General features: G+C 35.9%; 1 protein-coding gene across 2 annotated transcripts in view; it reads right to left on the bottom strand.

Moving 5' to 3' along the window:
• The window catches only part of SLC12A2 (solute carrier family 12 member 2), a 64,852-nt gene that overhangs the window by 25,644 nt on the left and 19,518 nt on the right, over positions 1–19,690 (bottom strand). For both annotated transcript variants that reach the window (XM_063295265.1, XM_063295266.1), the window contains 7 exons: positions 18,705–18,815; positions 15,544–15,652; positions 13,428–13,555; positions 13,263–13,347; positions 9,393–9,544; positions 569–676; positions 96–219 (listed from right to left, as the gene is read on the bottom strand). In XM_063295265.1, the coding sequence (XP_063151335.1) occupies positions 96–219; positions 569–676; positions 9,393–9,544; positions 13,263–13,347; positions 13,428–13,555; positions 15,544–15,652; positions 18,705–18,815 (817 nt within the window). The remainder of the gene's footprint in view (positions 1–95; positions 220–568; positions 677–9,392; positions 9,545–13,262; positions 13,348–13,427; positions 13,556–15,543; positions 15,653–18,704; positions 18,816–19,690) is intronic.

Consider the following 19,690-nt stretch of genomic DNA (forward strand, 5'->3'; position numbering starts at 1 on the left):
ATTAAAGATTAGTGTGGTGACAGGCAAATCATGCCAAACGCTTCAGAAGATTTTTAAAACAAGTTTTTTTTTTAAAAAGTATGATTTAAACTAACCAATTAATATGAATCCAAGACCAATCAAAAAAGTGAGAAGATACCCTCGTAAAGGTTCATTATTTTTCCCATAGCCTTTAGCAAACATCAGGAAACCAGGATAGATATTGTCTTTGCACAAGGCCTAGGATCAAAAGAGATGACCAATTAAACTGGGAACATATAGAGAAAGAATCAAGGCATCAACTCTTAAAGACATAGGGCTGAGCACATATAGTACAGGCATTAAGAAACAATTCACTAATGTTGAAACTGTACAGATCATCAACTCAATCTAGTCTGAAAAGCCATGAGAAGACTATAGTAGATGGACAGGAGCAGGCAGCATTATTAGATATATTGTAGTTTTTTTAAATAAAAACACTTACTACATAAATTATGAGCAAGTTGAGAAAATATTTTAATTTTTTTTAACATGGAACATGTTCAAAGACATTTTCAGTTATCAAAGTTATGAAAACAATCTGTCTTACCTGAAAGATTTTCGGTGCGCTGACAAGAGATGCCAATGCTGAAGAAAGAGTTGCAGAAAATATACCAGCTGTTATCAGTGGGGCAAATCCTGCTACCATGCTCATTACCTGTATAATGAATAGAAAATAAAAATAGATTGTAGGTGAGAATTAAAGTTGTGAAAATGAAATCTATATCAAGACTGATATCTATATTTTGAAAGCAATGCCTATGCTGCGTGCACTTAAATATTTTAAACAGTTTCATAAATGAATTGTTAATTTTTCATGGAAGGAGCTAAACTCAACTTACATTAAATGACTGAGATAGCAAATGGATAGACAGAAATATTCCTTTTAAAGCCATGTCTCTTATGATTGTGGTTTTAATTTTCCTATTTTAAACAATAGTAAAGGTAAAGGTTTCCCTTGACATTAAGTCCAGTCGTGTCCGACTCTAGGGGGCGGTGCTCATCTCCGTTTCAAAGCCGAAGAGCCGGCGTTTGTCCGTAGATACTTCCGTGTGGCTGGCATGACTAAACGGAATGCCATTACCTGCCCGCCGAAGCGGTACCTATTAATCTACTCACATTTGCATGTTTTCGAACCGCTAGGTTGGCAGGAGCTGGGACTAGCAACGGGAACTCACCCCGTCACGCGGATTAGAACCGTCGACCTTCTGATCGGCAAGCTCAGCAGCTCAGCGGTTTAACCTGCAGCATCACCGCGTCCCTCATTTTAAACAATACTCTTGTGTTATTTGTTAACATTATTTGTCAGTCATGTACTGGAATGGGAATGATACCGATTCACCATTGTGGGTTACTATTCAGTACCCTTGTAGTCCTGGCAAGCTCTTGGTTCCAATTATAATACAAATTTGGTTGATTTTCCAACACTGAAGGTGGTCAGACTTACTTGAGCTTTATTGGACAGAAAATTTAAATGTATTTATTTTTTCTCACGAAAAATTAATACTGTGGAGCAATTCTTATTTTGAAATAGCTGTAAGATGGGGGGGATATATGGGCTGTTAATGAGATTATTATCCTCAAAGAACTATTAAGTAATTACACCTTTAAAACTTCTAAAATTTTATAAAAGGAATGCAATTTACCTAAAAAGGTTGTGTGGCAATACATACAATTAAAATATTTCTTACATACTCTGTTTGGCCCCAATCCCCTCATAGTCTCTGAAAACCTAAAAGCATGGAGAAGCGTTCACTGAAACTAAATCTACAAATTATTATTACAGAAAAAAAAGAATTGAATTTGGTGAATATATAAGAAATTTGGAATATAGAACTGGAGAACTTACACTACCCAATCAATGCCTTAAGGCTTTAAAGACTGTTAAGTATATTTCTCATGACTTAAAAACACAATTAATATAGCAAAAATCTTTCTTTTGGGTATACTGAACCCCTGAAAGCATGTTTAAAAAGATTGGCTCTTAGCCTTACTAGGCTAGAAATATAATAAATTTAAAGGAACTCTGATAGATATTATTTATTGAGAGTACTCATAACCTGCCTAAGTACAGTACTTAAAATTCTTTGACTCTGAATAGCATACATTAAACAAAATACTGATGATAAAAATAATAATATCAGAACATCAAAAAACAAAGAAAGCAAATAAAACCCAAGATAAAACGTTTGTGTTATCAGCATGCTCATCTATAATTCCTTAATAATTACACAGTATTCCTATGGTGAATCAGGTACTTGGAATGCAGTTAAGGGTTAAAGACATTAATGTTCTGTTCAACTATATTTTTGAAATCTAGTATTGTTCAATCTATGACAAACTTTGGGTATATCAACCTTGGACTTTTGTAAAAAAGGATTATACGCAAATGTTTTGCATTCTTTTGTGTGTGTTTTATAGTTGTAATGGTGTTGGTTTGTGAGGTTGTTTTGTTTGTGGTGGTTCATTGGTGGCTAGATCCTTTTTGTTTGGATGCTAGGCGTGTTGGAGCACCTATCAGTGGCTGTGAGGCGCCAAGGAGCTCCAGAGAGCAGCTACTGAGATTGGGAGTGGGAGGCACTAGGTTGCAGTGGTTCACCTCCTTCCCCAGTGGTCAGTCTCAATTGATCTTGTTAGGAGAGGAGAGATTGCACCCATGGTGCCTCACTTGTGGCGTGTCTCACAATATGACACTCCATTAATATCTACGTGAAACTGCTGGGTGAGGTTATCTGCCAGTTTGGGGTTCCATATCATCAGCATGCTGATACTCAGCTTTACATCTCAACTCTGGGCTGTGCAGTTAAAACTGTGCAGGTAAAACTGTCAATTTACTGACCCAGTGTACATCCCCGAGCCTGGGATGGGGAGGAACAAACTTAGGTTCAATCCTAACAAGACTGAATTGAGTGACTGTTTGATTGCCCGTGTAAGGTTCAAGTCTGACTCTGACTCCAAAAATGAAACTGATGCTGAGCCAGAAGGGGAAAACAAAACTTATCTGGAAGGAATTGAGGAATTAGAAACCAGGAGTGACTCAGCAGAGCAGGAAAGTTTGCAGATACTGATTGGGCAAAAACCAGAGGGAGGTTTGAATCCTCCAGTCAGCACCTGCGAGAGGAGAACTAAAAAGTAAGCAAAGCAAAAGGCAACCCGATTTGCTACAGAGGAGAAACAGCACAAAAGGGATCAGATAAAAAGGCACCAGTGCAGGGAGCAAACTGCCGGAGACAACCGATCCACTGAACTAAGAGCTTCTTCTCGAGAGTCCTTGCCGGAGCCCAAAGCCTTGCCTGTAGCCAACACGGAATCAGTGCCAGCTCCTCCTATCAACATGGACTTACCTCCTCTGCTTGCTGTTCCAGCCGAGTCCAGCCTTGCTTCTAGTTCCAAGCCTTGTCGTTTCCCCCAAGCCCAGCCTTGACTCTAGTTCCAAGCCATGTCTTGCCTTCTCCATCAAGCCTAATCTTGTCTCCAGTTCCAAGCCATGTCTTGCTGTTCCAGCCAAGTCCAGTCTTGCCTCCAGTTCCAAGCCTTGCCTTGTCGCTCCAGCTGAGCCCTGCCTTTCCTCCAGATCCAAGCCTTGTCCCGCCACTCCAGCATAGTCTAACCTTGTCTCCAGAATTGAGCCTTGCCTCGTCTCTCCAGCAGAGCATTGCCTTGCCTCCATTGCTGAGCCTAGCCTCCTCTCTGTGCTGAGCCCTGCATTTGAACCTCAAGCCTCCTCCTTGCCACATGCCTTAGCCACACCTAGTCTTGCTGCCTCGTTGAGAGGGTTAGCTGAGTTCTTGCTGTACTGCCAAGAACTTCTGCTACTCTTGGTCCTGCAGCCTTGCCTTGTTTCCATCCTTTGCCTGGGTGGACTTGAGTGAATTGTATTGTCTGAACTATGGACTCTTATTTATTCTAAATAGATGACTGTAAACTAAAACAACAAAACTTCCTTTTGTATTCTACTTGGCCGTTCTTTAGTCCGAACAGGACAGCCTTGGATCGGAGAAAACTTTCGTTGTTGGTCTTGGATTAGGCTGCACTTGCCCATGCAAGACTGGTAAGCAGCCTGTGAGTTCTCCTGGACTCGCAGCTCTTGCTGGAAGATCATCTGGCAGGTATGGCCAGGCAGCCCTTTGCATGAGTTCATCTTGTGCAGTAGTTGCACCCTTTCCTCAACCAGCAGGCCCTTAAGACAGTTACTCATGTTCGAACTACTGCAATGTGTTCTACATAAGGCTTCCCTTGAAGACTATCTGGAAGCAACAGCTGGTACAAAACACAGTAGCACAAGCAATAACAGGCACCTCACATTATTGCCCATGTTTTGCCACTGCTACGTGAGCCGCATTGCTTGCCAGTAGGTTTCTGGATGCAATTCAAGGCGCTGGTTGTCTCTTATAAAGCCCTTCATGACATAGGGCCGTAGGGACCACCTATCCCCAATTGTTTCTGCTCACCCAGCACGTTTGGACAGAGTAGGTGTTCTCCAGGTCCTTCAATTAAACTATGCCATCTTGTGTGCCTTCTCTGTTGTGGCCCCTACAATCTGGAACAGCATCCCCCCAGAAATGTAGATGGTGCCCACACTCCTGCGGTTCTGGAAAGCCCTTAACACCTGGCTCTATTCCCAGGCCTGGGGTTAATGGATTTGTGCTTGTGTGGGTTTTAACTGTTTTCATTATTTTGGGGATTTTGTCAGCCACACAGGGTCTTCTGGAGTGGGTGGCCATAACAAATTTAATAATAACAAATCAAACTGAAGTCATAATTTAGTAGCTTATACTTTTCCCCCTTTTATATTATTTTTTCCTTTTATATTTAGAATTTGATATAGTTTAGGGTTTTTATAATTAGTTTTGTTCAGCTGCCTTTTTAAGTATTTTGTTTCTTTGGTTTTTTTTGCCCTTTAGCTATAAGGTTCCCCCCCACATAATTTAGCTTTTTATATAATTATAATTATATTTATTCTTTAAATCACCGTTTATACAATAGGAATATATAAGCAATAGTTTGTTTGTTTGTTTTATCATATGGCATAGCAGTTCGGTGTTCATGCTGCTTTTTCTTGCTGGGAAATCCTTCTGAGGTCCAGCAGCCAGATGTGTAGGCTATTTAGCCGTGACAAGTCACACTGCCCAGGGTGCATCATGAGGAGGCTAGTCTACATTGCACCAAGCTGGCCTGAGAGAAAGTGACTGGCCCAAGGCCACCAGCTGGCTTTCATGCCTAAGGCGGGACTAGAACTCACAGACTCCTGGGTTCTAGCCCAGAACCTTAACCACTAGACCAAACTGGCTCTCTTAAACTATAGCTTATACATACTAATAACTTTAAAAAAAAAATTTAAAGAATGTTTATTAAAGCTTAATATAATTATTTTAAAAAAATAGAAAGAAAAGGTTTTTTAAGCTTTGTAACTAAGTTTGTGGCTTCTATGCACGTATCATTGCCTAAATAAGGTCTGGTATTAATATCCTTGAATGAATTATGGTAGTCTTGCTATTATATTTGTATCAGAGCATAAGTTGACTTTTTTTTAAGCAATCACTAATAATTATTTTCAACTATATTTGTTTTAAAATTGCAACTTAGGTGAATTACATCAAATTCAGCTAAATCATAGGTTGTGAATCTATGTCTCTGATGACAAATCCAATCTCTCATTGACTAATTTATTTACATATATTCTTATTTATTCAATTTGTATGGTCACCAATCTCACCAAATAACTCTGGGTAGCTAACAACATTAAAAAAAATAACAATCATACAAAAATGAAAATACATAACAACTAAGAATGATGTAACTATAACTATAAAGCACTTTCCAATGCAATCTCAAAACCTGTTCTGAAGGGCCCAGTAAACCTTTGGAACAATTTAAACACACATCCCAAAAAGGAAAGCTACAGGAGTCTTGTTGCATGATCAAAACACTGAATTTCAACCACAAATATATAATTGGCTCTTCTTAACACTACTGTCATGATAAAGCTTTTTTCCATGAAGAACAAAAAACAATAACAAACCAAAACCAAACAATGAAGAGCAAATGAAAGCCATGCAAGTTATAATATGATTCAAGAAGAAGAACATTATCTTTTCCACAGCAACTAAGAATAAAAAGGAACTTTTTATCAGATAAACTTAGAGAGTTGAGTTCTCTTCTGTACAGGGTGAAGATCAGAATAGGTGTTAAAAATCCCTGGGCATGCAAATTTATTTACGATTGGTTTTATCAGCTATTATTATAAATATGTACAGTAATTTTTTTATTGTTTAGGATGAGGCTACATATTAAAGAAAAAACATCTGCCTACATATAGTGAGGGTCTGGGTTAATGCTAACTTTAAGAGTTCTTGGTGCTCTCTCCAGCAGCCAACATTCAGATAAGCAGGGATCAACCCAAGACAAACATCAGGCAGAAAACAATACTCTAATCAAGGAACCACCAAGGAGGAAACCACACCCCCACCAAAACTGGAAGGGCAAGCTTCTGTATATAAATAGGCAGCAAACCCCACACTCACTCATACTGATGTTACCTAGCTGGGTAATGTAAGAGCAAATGAAAGCCATGCATGTTGTAATATGATTCAAGAAGAACATTATCTTTTCCACAGCAACTAAGAATAAAAAGGAACTTCTTTTTATCAGATAAACTTAGAGACTTGAGGTCTGCAAGCAAACAACAAAGCTCACTGAACACCAAGAACTCCACATTTCAGCGTTCAGTTACAGGTATTCTCTTATTGCTAACTTACTCTATCACCTCCTAGCAAGCTATAGATGTCTTACTTGTAGAAAGACATCACTTCCTTTTTTTCCCCACCTTTGCACATGATAACTAAGGTTCAAAAATTGTGTAAGGTGACAAAAAAACCTTCCACTTGTTCACTCAGGATTCTAAGCAGCTTCTCTGAATAGGTGATCTCAACCATATAAAACTGTTTCTGAAATTTCTTGAGTAGAAGCTGTTGCTCAAGGGGAAAAAAAAACCTCAAGTTCCTTTCAGCAGTCTAAGTATTTTGATAATTCTCTGTTTGTTTATAAAAAATGAGTGAAATATATCTTTCAGTGGTTTCAAACCAGATAAATTGGGTGACAGAAAGCTTTCAAAACACGTATTTGGTAGTTCTAACCTTTTCATACAAATTGTTTATATGTAACAATTCCTTTGAAATTGGAACAAATTAAATGAACTCTTGGTCATGTTACTTCCATTTTTAATAAAAAAAAGGCAGTTGCTTTAATGAGCCATATCTACTATCATACATAATATTAGCTTAATATCAATTTAGGAATACATGTCAAATAAAAACATCTTTAACAGAGACAAAATATATCTTAGAAATATTTTGCTACAGAAATGTATGTTACAACATGCAAGCTTTCAATCATGAATAAGTCATCGGTTCAAATCTTATTTAATTAAAACTTTCATTCATCAGACAATTCAGAGGGAGATGGTGTGTCTTATTCTCAAATATCTATTAAACCCCAAAGTTTGTCATCTAGAGAGGTTTACATCATTTGTCTTATGATGTAAATATACCTTAATTTTAAGAAAATTATGAGCCTTATCCAAATGATTATTTCAGGAAGATATTTGTTGGAATTGATGTACACTGCATTTGAAATCCACGAACAGATAATTAAGCCAAGGTTTTACTGTAATAATAATTTGAATTCAGGCTAAATTTAGCTGAAGAAGAAAACTTTTGAGAGAGAGAGAGAGATGCTGTTATGAAAGAGAGACTGATGCGTTTTGCATCTATATTCATCTTACTTTTGCAAGGATTTTTGCACTGTTATATAAGGCTGCAAAATCGATTTGATCAGTGAGAATAAAAAATGTGCACCATAAGAAGCAATGTTCTGCTTAACTATTTTCAAACCTTAAGTTTGTCCATCTGTAACCAGTGATTAGAAATAGGTAGTTATTACTTGCAAGCCACTGAAAATGGTCCACAATTTGAAAAATAATTTAAATTGAAGTATTGAGTAGGAATGTGCAATTATGTACATCCAAAATGGAAAAGGTCCTTTGAAGGAGACATGGAGGCACATACTACATCTGTTGGTGACCTGATAAAGAAGATGTGCCTTTTACTGGGTCACAGGATAGCCAGACAGTCCCACGAAAATATGCATTTGACTTAAGAATGTATGAAAGAGGGGAGATTTCTGGAGGAAGAAATGGCAGACTGAAGATGACTCCATGAAAAGCAGAGCTGATGACCGTGGTGAAAAACGAAGAGCCAGTGAATAGATGCACTCCGAACAATTGCTCCTTGCAAAGAGACCTCAAGACAGCAGTTCCCAGCGGGTTATGAGCACTGGAATAGTCATATTGCTCACAACCGTGTCAGTGCCTTTTAAAGGACACTAAGTTCGCAAACTTCCTTTTCTAATCATGTTCGGAAATTGCTTGTTAACTACTTTTAAGCTATTACAGACCTTTGGATCGACAAGTCTGAAAATGCCGGGTAAGCTTTCCTTCAATCTTTAATGAAAGAAAAATTTTAATCATAAGTTTAAAAATGAAATAAACAGCAAAAAGCTAAATAACACTTTGATCCTAGAAAGTTATAAATGGATTAAGGGTCCAGATAAATTTGGAATAAAAATCTTGTGAGAAGGGACAAAGAAGAAATGAAAAGAAATAAAATTCTATGACATTATTTGAATAGACTAAAGATTAAGACTGTTAGAAGTAAAAGGAAGGAATATAAAGCTGGATTATTTGATCAAAGTTAAAATATGTTGTTGTACCTGGTAACCCTTAATGGACTTTCTGCTGACACTAGGACCGAAAAGATGATGCTTTATGGATTTGTCTAAAGATAAGAGATGGGATATGGGATGAATATATCAATGATTGTAAACTAAGAGGGTGAAGTTACAAAAACATTTACACTTGTTGTGATGAAGGTTGGAAGTCACTTTATATATTTCTTTTTTCTCTCTTCACAATATTCTTACTTTTCTTTCTTCTTTTCTATTTTCCATGTTCTTTTTTCTTCTCCTTTGCACCTTTCACTCATTCTTTCTATACTTTTTTTTAGTTTGTATTAGATTTTACTATTTTAATACATGCATACATATATGTCTCTGTGTCTGTGTGTGTGTGTGTGTATGTGTGTTAAGGAGGTGACAACAGAATTCAACCACCAATACAAAAACAGAGATAAGCATGGATTTCAATCAAAGGTCCAAGGAGAGAAACATTTTCCATTTTAAATATTTGATTTCAAGTCATTTTAACACAAAAGGATCTTTCTCCACATTAATAATGAACAGTTTACAACCATTTCTAAAATTATTTATGGTATGGAAAATAATTCAAAGATTTCCCAGGATTACAAATAGTGCTTTACCTGGAAGTTGTTCATTAGCCCATAAGAACAGTCTGTTGTTTCACAGGAAGAGAAATCAAAATTCAGCTTACAAGCTGCTGATGTACAGTTTGTCAGCTCATTAATAATTGTGTCATTAAGGTTCCCAGTGGCATCCCGAACAACACAAGCACCTAGAACAAGTAGATAAAGAAGAGATGACCTACTATGCAGAAAAGCACACTGCATTACAGCTATGTTAACACATTCCTATAAAGAAGATCCTTTTGTGTTTTGTTAAAGACCTTCATAAATCATATTAACAGCTTAAAACTAAATCTTAAATATAGCATTTAACACACCATTAGTTAATACCAGTAGTTGTTACAAAAGCTATGTAACTCCCTGTTGAACTTCCTGTTTATGGCACTTATGCCATTAGGTATACACACTGATGCAACATAAGTAACTGACTCAATTCCTATTATAAACTACCAGATTTGTTATTGCAAAACACTGAAAAACTAAAATATTTACTGTAAACTGCCCAGAATCCCTCTGGTGGGAGGAGATGGGCAGTGACAAATTTGATAAATAAATAAGTAAATAAATAAATATATAAAATATCTTTTAGTGGTATTTAAAAAGTGTGGGAAATCAGTTGAAAAACCAACATAACAAAGATTTTAAAAACTGTACAATGAAGGATAAATGTATTCAAACTAACTGTATGAGCTACATGCTTCCTAACAGATTACATGCATCTGAACAAATATTCTGAATATTGAATACAGATGTTTAAAATATTGTATTTCTCCTTAACAAGTGGTATGCATACACATGTTCTAGAATTGTGCAAAACACTTTAAATGGAAACATTCAGACTTCAAAAGAGGTGCTGTGAATGTTCCGTGTGTGTTCTGAGAATTTTCTTTAGAGATCAGCACAAAACAAACTCCTTTATCATGAAACTTAACTTTGTTTCTCAGAGAGCCATTTTGAGTTTTCCAGCACTGTGACTGTGCTATTGTTTTGCTGCTTTTGACTGGGTTCCCATTTTGCAAACTATTCCAGAGTAGCCAACATAGCATCAGGGTCAATTATATAAATTTTCCACAATGGACATCTGGGGATGAATCCGTTTTTTATATAAACTGCCTATACTAACTATGGTCTTTTCCATGCCATCGTTTCCTTTACAAACCTGCTAAGCTATTCACAGCAATCTACATATGTCTGCTTCTCCAAACAACATTACTGGAATTACATCATCAGCCCCAGGTAGGATGTGGAGGATAAAATGGTAAATGTGTATTTCAGAAAAGTTGTATTTAATTATTTCTGTCCATCACATCTCCAACAAATTGATACCCAAATCCAACTATTCCTCAATTAATTTCATATTGACAAGTAGAAGAACTGTTGTGAAGAGACAGCATTCCAAATCATTGCCTACCAATATGACAAAGTTTACCAGGGGAAAAAAAAAAAGTACTACGTGCAGTGAGATCTCTGAATATTTTCCTTTCCAATTCTTGACCTACTAGATCAAAAGAAACCTAAAGCATCTCATCCATTATGAATATTGTAATTAGTATTTAAGACTTTAAAGGTAACTTTAAACATATACTGATGTATATTCTAAACCTACTGAGACTCAATTGTTCAAAGATAAATTTCTATAGGGACATTTATCTAAGAATGTTTTAGATATCCTACTGATTACAAAAAAAAAAAAAAAAGCTTTCATATAATTGTGTTTGGAATTGAGTTGTGTTTCCTGCTTCCAAATGTCAGAAAACCATACTGATTTTTAACAATTATGGTTGAAGGAGCCCTGAAGGGTTTAAACAATTACATGTGGTCCTGGGATGTTAGGTCATTCCTTGATTTAACAAGTCAGGTTTAGAACACATGATAAGAAGGCTACTGAGGTGGTGACTCCATGCTGATGTATCAACATGCACCACTGAATTTGCATCCAAATAACGATTCAATGCTGTTAGCCCTGCACATTTAATGAAAGGCCTCTGGCCACAAATGTAAGTCGTGCTACATAAACAAGGAAATTCTCCTTAGCTTGTGCTGATGTACATATTAGCTCCTTTCCCAGGAACAGCAACAAATGAGGCCTGGGAGTAAACAATTCCAAATGTCTGACAGGCAGGGGCAGGAGAGGAAAAATAACAGCCAATTACACTACACACTAATTTAGCTTCTGCAATACCAGTAAAGACCCACATTTTTACATTATGATTTTTCTAACTAAAAATACTTTGCAAACTAGCCTTCTACTTTCTTCAACTGACAGTATATTATATCTCCTAAACTTCTCTGAAAACTATGAGAGCTGAATCCCAGCCATCTGAAGAGTTCCAATATAGTAAGGCTATAGGAAGGTAAAGAGAGTTAATGGAAGTTAAACAAAAAGAAAACCATTTAAAAATAAGTACATTTGGAAATTGTCTTTTCGTCCCGATATTTAACTCTGGAGCACTACAAATTGTAAGCCTTTACAATACATGCAAAACACTGGAGTTGGATGGTTAATAAATTTAAATAAGGAAATAAAACATATTAATACAAATTCAGAACTGGAAAGGGGGAAGGAAAATTGACAAATCCCTTGCTTCTCGGTGTCCAGTGATATTATGTGAACACACACACACACACTTCTGCATCTGTGGAGGCTGCAATACACATCAGAATAGAAATAGTACATGCTTTTTGTTTAAAAAGGTATCCAGAAATGGCCTTATGCACAAAAGTGCAATTGAATCTACTAGACAATTTTATTCATGGAAAGGGGAAGGAGGAAATTTTTGCAGACTCCATCTTCCCACCTTACTTTCTATCCTGTTCTATCGGGGAAACAAAATTCCAAGAATGTCTTATTCTTGAATGATATTATTCTTAAATGCCATATAAGCATCACTAAGCACAACTTTTCATGCACTAGGTAGAAGAAACATTTTACCAACACCTTTCTAACATATAGGCATCAGATTATCTTAATAATTAACATCGTTGTTCTTCATAAATCTAATTTCAAGCAAGTTTAGAGAAGCGACACTTTCCACAAGTGTTAAAAAAATTGTTGACTAAACACCAGTAAAATTAGGGAGTTTTTTTACCTAATTTTACAATTTTTTTTTACATAAAAGTTTGTCTTATATGATATAGGGGAGGAATATAGGACTTCAGCAATGATTCTTCTTCTTCTTCTGTCTTATTTAACTTTTTAATAACTTCCTACAAAAAGATGGGCACTTAGTATGCTTGGCTGTAGTATCCTATTCTGCTAATCTGGTATTTTGGAAAGGTAAGGACTACTCATAAATCCAACTAGATGAGGTACATTGTAAATCAACGTATATGGCAGTATAAAAATCTAAATAAGTAACGTAAGATATAAATACCATAAAAAGTAAAAGAAGCAAAAACAATGTCTGGCTTTGAGGAGAATTACTACTTAAATGGCTATTATGTTTTGTAAGGAAAAAGGGATAGAACTTCAAAATATCTATAATCCATTTTTACCTGTACGACAACCTGGGTTTTCTTGTTCATTTTGTTCTCCTTTAAAAGTATATACAATATTTATCATGTTTATTCTTGCTTTCCATTCTTTTGCCTATACAGAGGTACAAACACTTTGTGATACTAACTGGACTGCAGTATAATAGAGGATCAGTTTAAGGTGGCCCATAGTATATAGACACTGATTTTATATTTGGTAAATTATAAGGCGACTGTCTCTATAAGAAGGATAAACAATAATTTAAAGTGTAAAAACCAACCTAGGAAAACTACACACACTTGTGCTGAAAATGTCAAAAACTCACTATGCATTCTACCTTAATACACAATATCAAATCACCTCCAAATAATTTATAAGTGAAAATTGCTTACCTACTGATACTGCTACTCCCATGTAAACCACTGTAGTGATTAAGATGGCTAGCAGTGTCCCTTTAGGTATGGCTGATTGAGGATCCTGGAAAAAAAATGGAATTTATGCATTTCAAGAACACTCCAGTGGACAGAATAGCAACAAAATAACTAAACATCACTCACCGCAAGATCACCTGAGATATTTGCACCAGCTAGAATGCCTGTTGCAGCTGGGAAAAATATAGCAAATACTGAAAAGAAAGTTTCATCTTCTCTGAAATCTGGTCCAAAATTTTCTGAAAATATTTCAGCTATTAGAAAAAAATATTTTAAAAAGAATATTTTAGCATTCTGTCGTCCAGTAAAGTTCATATTTATTATTCCACTGAAGAAACTACAATGAAGCTAGAAAGATTACATATAAACTGAAAAAACAAACTAAAAAGTAGGTTTTTTAAGATGTGCTGTGATTTTTTTTTAACAAATACAACATATCCCAACGCATCTTCAACCAAGTCATGAAGACAATATATCCTTATATTGCCTATAAACTTTCTCCCATCATTAACTAAACCAAATATACAAACTAAATACAATTATAAATACACAAGAACTGCTGTAGAATTATGCAAGACATATTGCGTGGAAAAAACATACAGGTAGTCCTTGTTTACTGACCGCTTGTTCAGTAACCATTCAAAGTTATGACAGTGCTGAAAAAAAAACTTTACAGCCTATTAACAACCATTTACAGACTTCTCAGTATCCCTGTCACATGATCACCATTACAGTCAGTACACGTCCTGTGCGTGACCTGTTTTTTTTTTTTTTTTTTTCCCACCTTGCAGAGCAGAGAAATTGGGAGAGGAAGGGATTGCAAGAGAGTAAGCTGTCTGCTCTTCTGCACACTGAAAGCAATGTGATTGCGCCGACAGCGGGAAAGGGTCAGGCAAAGGAGAGTTTCCGGACAGAAATTGCTTGCTTCCCTTGCTCTCCATCTTGCAGACCAGAGAGAATGGAAAGGAAGGGATTTCAAAAGAGTAAGCTATTTGAGTAGTGCGCTTGGAGCTCCCAGCCCCAGACCACTGGAACAATCACATTGCTTTTGATGTGTACATGTGATGGAATGTGTCTATGAAGGGGGAGGTGATGTGATTGACTACAGTAACACAGCTGGTTTTCAGGAAGGAGGGAGCACATTCCAAGGAGGGGGGCAGGACAAGAGACAACACAGCCCAGAGTTAGAACGTGGGAAGACAGAGATTCAGAGTAGTCCTGCCCTAGAGCTTCCCAGGTTAAAGAAGAGTCAATTTAGTCTGGCAAGATTCTTTCTATACAGTGTTATCAAATAAAGAACTGAAGTTTGGCTGGACTGATTTCTTGTCATTCTTGGGTTGGGCCTAACAGTACAAGGCAGTAAGCAGGCACTCAAGCATTCCAAAGGGCGGGGAAGCGATTAGAAGACAGACAAAAGCCAAAGGTGTGAAACTGAGCAGTCTTGTCTCTGATTTCCATTTAGCAACCACTTCCCTTAGCAGCGGAGTTGCTGGTCCCAATTAGGGTTGTTAAGCAACAACCACCTGTATTCTTACAATAAGTAAATCTTGGTTACAAGAATCTCAGGAGTGAGGATCATTAAGATATCTGTATCTTGGAGAAGTTGAATGACATATTCCTTTTACATCTATACTGGAGGAAAATGGGCATGAATTTCACACATGTTCTATGACAACCATCATTATGTCAATAATCCTCAATTGAGAGATGAGTGGCCCAAGGCTACTAGTAAGTTATCATCCTACACTGTGGGGGGAAAAACCCACACATTCCCAATCAGGGTCTGAAAAAGGTCATCTTTCAAGGTATAAAACTGAAATTAATTAATGAGGAGTCTCTTCACACCCTGAAGCTTTCCTCACACATCCACATTACAACAAGCCACTCCTCAGGTTTAAGGGATCTTCTAGCAGCAGGAGATCTGCAGTAGGTACTGGCATGGCTGGAAGATGCAAAGGGATTTCTGACAGCACAATTCATTTCAAAATCGTACTTTGAAAAGCAATTCTTCTTAGCACTAATGCGTTGCAATATTCATCTGTCCCAATGGTTTGCAGAAAACCTAACTGGGTTGTATATCAAACTTAATGTTTCAAAACAAGGAATAGTTAATATATTCCTTAGAATATAATGTATTTTAGTTGAAGACAATGTGACACTAGTGTAGCCAATTCTAACATAAGTGAAATAACAAGTTTTAAACTACATTTGGGAAGATTTTTATTTTATAATTTTGTCTTACCTTTGTAACCAAAAAATCCTTTAGGCTTCTTGTTCTCAAATGGAATAAATGTTCCTATGATGAAGTCAGCAATAGCTACTAGTAGTATTATCAGCAGAACAATCTGTGCCTATAATTTTGAAATTGTCAGTATCAACATCATTAATACAATTTTTTTTTCCAAATTAAACCAACACTATATGCAGTTATATTGGTCAACTAGTTAAGACTGAAATAGAAATGATAAAGGTTTGTGGTTTCTATTTTTAATTAGTGCTGTTTGCTTATCAAAAATATCCCTTCATCCTGAGCAAATCTAAAAGCATAGCTCACCTTCTTCCACTATCTGCAGTAATCTAATTACCCAAACGTGTCAAAACCCTGCCTCAGAGACAGATTTTAACAACAGAAGCAAAAGGTTAAAGTCATCATTCAGAGACTAGATGGTGGTGCTATTGCCATTTGGATCACCATTTTATTGCTTTATTGTTTCATTATTGTTTGTAGGTATGTGTATTGCAGATTTGTAGTCTTTTTGTTAGGTTTTTTTTTTTTGCTTTTGGGGGATAAGCTGCCCAGAATCACTTTGACTGAGTTGACAGCCATATAAATATTACAAATACAGCTCTTTAGATATGTCAGTCTCTCTTCAATTGAACCAGATTTGTTTTTAATTGAATAGATGTTTATGAACATTTTTCCAACGTTCCATGTGTTGTACTTGTTCCATGTGTATATGGATTAGCTTCAAGGTATGATCGCCCCTTCAATGCACTGGTAAATAATCTCTATGGCTATTATATTATGCTAAAATCCAGTTTTTAAAAGCTCTTACGAATGTGTCTTCACCTAGGAATTTGCTCACATAGACGTAACATGTATTACTTTTGCATTGCTCACATTAAAAACACAATAATATAGTGTTTTTAATGTAAGCAATGCAAATGTAATACATGTTACATCTATGTGAGCAAATTCCTAGGTGAATTGTCATCTCTATTACAAAACATTTTCATGACTAGCATTCTTATTTCTATTAGATGAAAGCATCCTAAGTGGAGTAATTTTGTGAACTAAATCATATAAAGATCTTAAGTATGTTAAAAAAGGAATATAAGGATGATAATTTTTTTAGATTTTTAGATTGAAAATAACATATCCTTATAGAAAAGTGCCTTTTCAGGGCTTGCTGAATGGCATTCTTTTAAACTTGGAAAAAATACTGTATTTTACTACATAACTAAACCACATTTCTAATGGATTCAAAAGATTGTGATTGGATCCAACTGATTTAAATAATTTGATTAAAGTGAAAATGATATAAATCTTCATAAGCATACACAGATGAAGAATTCATATTCTGTAGGCAACAAAACAGTTGCTACCAGAAAATGAATGCGCTGACCTGCATTGAAAACTGGGCTAAATGAACTTGGGACTGATTTACAAAATTGCTGGCTCAAAGAATATTAGAATTCCTTTTATTGACAACAATACCTTACTATGAACTGTACATATAGACATCAGAAATATATATGTTTAGAATAATTTAGCATTAGAACCAGTTTGGTGTAGTTGGTGGTCCAGAAACCAGGAAACTTGAGTTCTAGGCCTCCTTTAAGCATGACTAGGTGACTTTGGGCCAGTTGCTTTCTCCCAGCCCAACCCATCTCACAGGTTTTTGTGGAGAAAATAAGAGGCAGGAGTATTAGGTATGTCCACCGCCTTGAGTTATATATATAAAAAGGCAGGATAAAATAATAATAATGATGGACTATTATTACTTAGTAATAATTAATTAATACATTGGACTGCAAGCAAAAACTGGTTAAATAATAATAATAATAATAATTAATACACTTGCCTGCAAGCAAAAACTGGTGGGACCACAAAATAGACAAAATAATAGAAAATGAAGAAGCTAAAGTGCTCTGGGACTTTAGAATTCAAACAGACAAGCACCTGCCATACAACACCCCAGAGTTAACAATTGTTGGTAAGACAGACAGAAAAGTCTGGATAGTGGACATTGCAATACCTGGAGACAGCAGAACAGAAGAGAAAGAACTGGAGAAAATTACAAAATACAAAGATCTGCAGACAGAAGTAGAGCGACTGTGGCAAAAGAAAGCAAAGATAGTACCAATAGTAATAGGTGCCTTGAGTGCAATTCCAAAATATCTGGAGCACCACTTGAACAGCATTGACAAAATCACCATCAGTCAATTGCAAAAGGCAGCTTTACTTGGAGCAGCTTACACTCTGTGGCAATACTTTTAACACCATCAAAAAACAGCATCTGCCTATCCCGGATCCCTGGGAAGCACTTGATAGGTGGATAAATGCCAAATCCAGTCTAAAAAACATCTGGCTGACTGTGCCACTAACAATAATACACGATTAAACTTTTATTAATATTGATTTGGGGCTGTATTTCTATTTTCCAGGTTGTCGATATCTTTCTATGCTCCAGAGCAGGTTTAGGGACAATTGTTATAGATATGCTAAAATGTCTACCTCCCTGAACATTAACAAGCATGCTCAGATTACTAAAGTCTACAAAACTGGATTATGCAAATATTACATCATACAGGATCTGCAGTTTCCACACAATTAGCATGCAAGGAACTCACGCTGAATTCACAACTGGCTCAATCATACAGTCAACAAAAAAGACAAATCTTCACTGTTTATTTTTCTCCATTTAAAAGATACATGCCAAAGTTGTTGTTTTTTTTAATTACAATGAGGCTGCAGTCCTATGTGCAGTTTCGTCAGCATTAAAAGCACAGTACTTACTTCTGAAAACCCTTCAATAGAATTATACATTTCCTTTTGGGGGGCACAATTTTGTAAGAACTGTCACAAATCTTGCTGCTTATTCATATATTTATTCACAACAAAATTTTGATAATTGTGCTCTAGAGGAACAGAACAGTCGTATTTGAAGAATCCTCCCTCCCATTACCTTAATGGAAAAGCTATGTTAACAGACAATGTAAATAATCTCTATATTATAACTATATGATGGAAAGAAATCAAATTATTGCAAGAATGTTCCATTGCTAGATGGCTGAATATTAGTTCTAGCAGTTTCTGTAAAGTATACTTACTGTTTTGCACATCTTTTTCATATATTACTTACTTTTTAGAATATCATTTTTTAAATCAGAGTTACTTACTTTAGCTTCCCATTCCATTCCTGCTAATGAGATGCCTAATAAAACAACAATTGTAATTGCTCCTATAATTCTGATATCATTTGTTGGATCCAACATAAGTATATCATGTTCCTACAAAAAATTGAGACAATTGTAACAGTTAACAATATTTTTAAAAAGTCTGCAACTAGCTGAAATCATATTTTTCAACAAAGACAAAAAAGATTAGAAAGAATATTTGAACACAGAATTTCATTCTGGTCTGTCAAATACAAAGAGTTCTAGAAAATCTGCTTGTGCAAATGTTGAAGTTTATTTTACTCTATTTCGTAAGAATTACCTTCATAGAGATTAATGTTAAACTTTTTTAACTGCAATGTATTTGAATTGATTACTAACTTTAAAAAATCAAGTCATAGATTTAGAAATAAATCACCAGTATGGATGTTCCATTTTTCATGTTGTCTTAACTTCCCTTCAGGCAGGCCATTAATGAACTATGACTTGCCTCTGCCCTCTAATCCAGACTTCAGATTGTTTCCAATTCTGGTTTAGAAGGAAAGCACACTATATAGGGCACAAACTACAGTCACTAATAATTAGGAAGTGAAAAATGTTAAATGACTGAATAACCTTCACAGCATCAAATCCCAGATTATGATTATTTCTAGGATTGTTCAAACCTTAAAAGGAGTACTTCACAAAGTGGTGCTGAGTGAGCAGAGCATCTCTCCTTGAACCGTGAAGCAGCATATCCCTCAAAGGCATGGGGTAACTGGTTCAAAGGCTTTACACAGGTCCATAAATATCATTTCTATTGGGACCGCCTAACTACTTCGATGAGTCAAAGACCTCCATAGGTTTTCCAGTAAGCATAATTAAATGACACATTTGATCTAAGCAAATATTTGTCAACTGCACTTCTAAAACCATCAAATCAAAGCTGACTTGTAACTCCCTTAAAAAATTAGCTACTGGTTATACAATAAGAGATCTTCCATCAACAC

This window comes from Candoia aspera, chromosome 2 (assembly GCF_035149785.1).
Source record: "Candoia aspera isolate rCanAsp1 chromosome 2, rCanAsp1.hap2, whole genome shotgun sequence".
In the NCBI taxonomy this organism is placed as follows: domain Eukaryota; kingdom Metazoa; phylum Chordata; class Lepidosauria; order Squamata; family Boidae; genus Candoia; species Candoia aspera.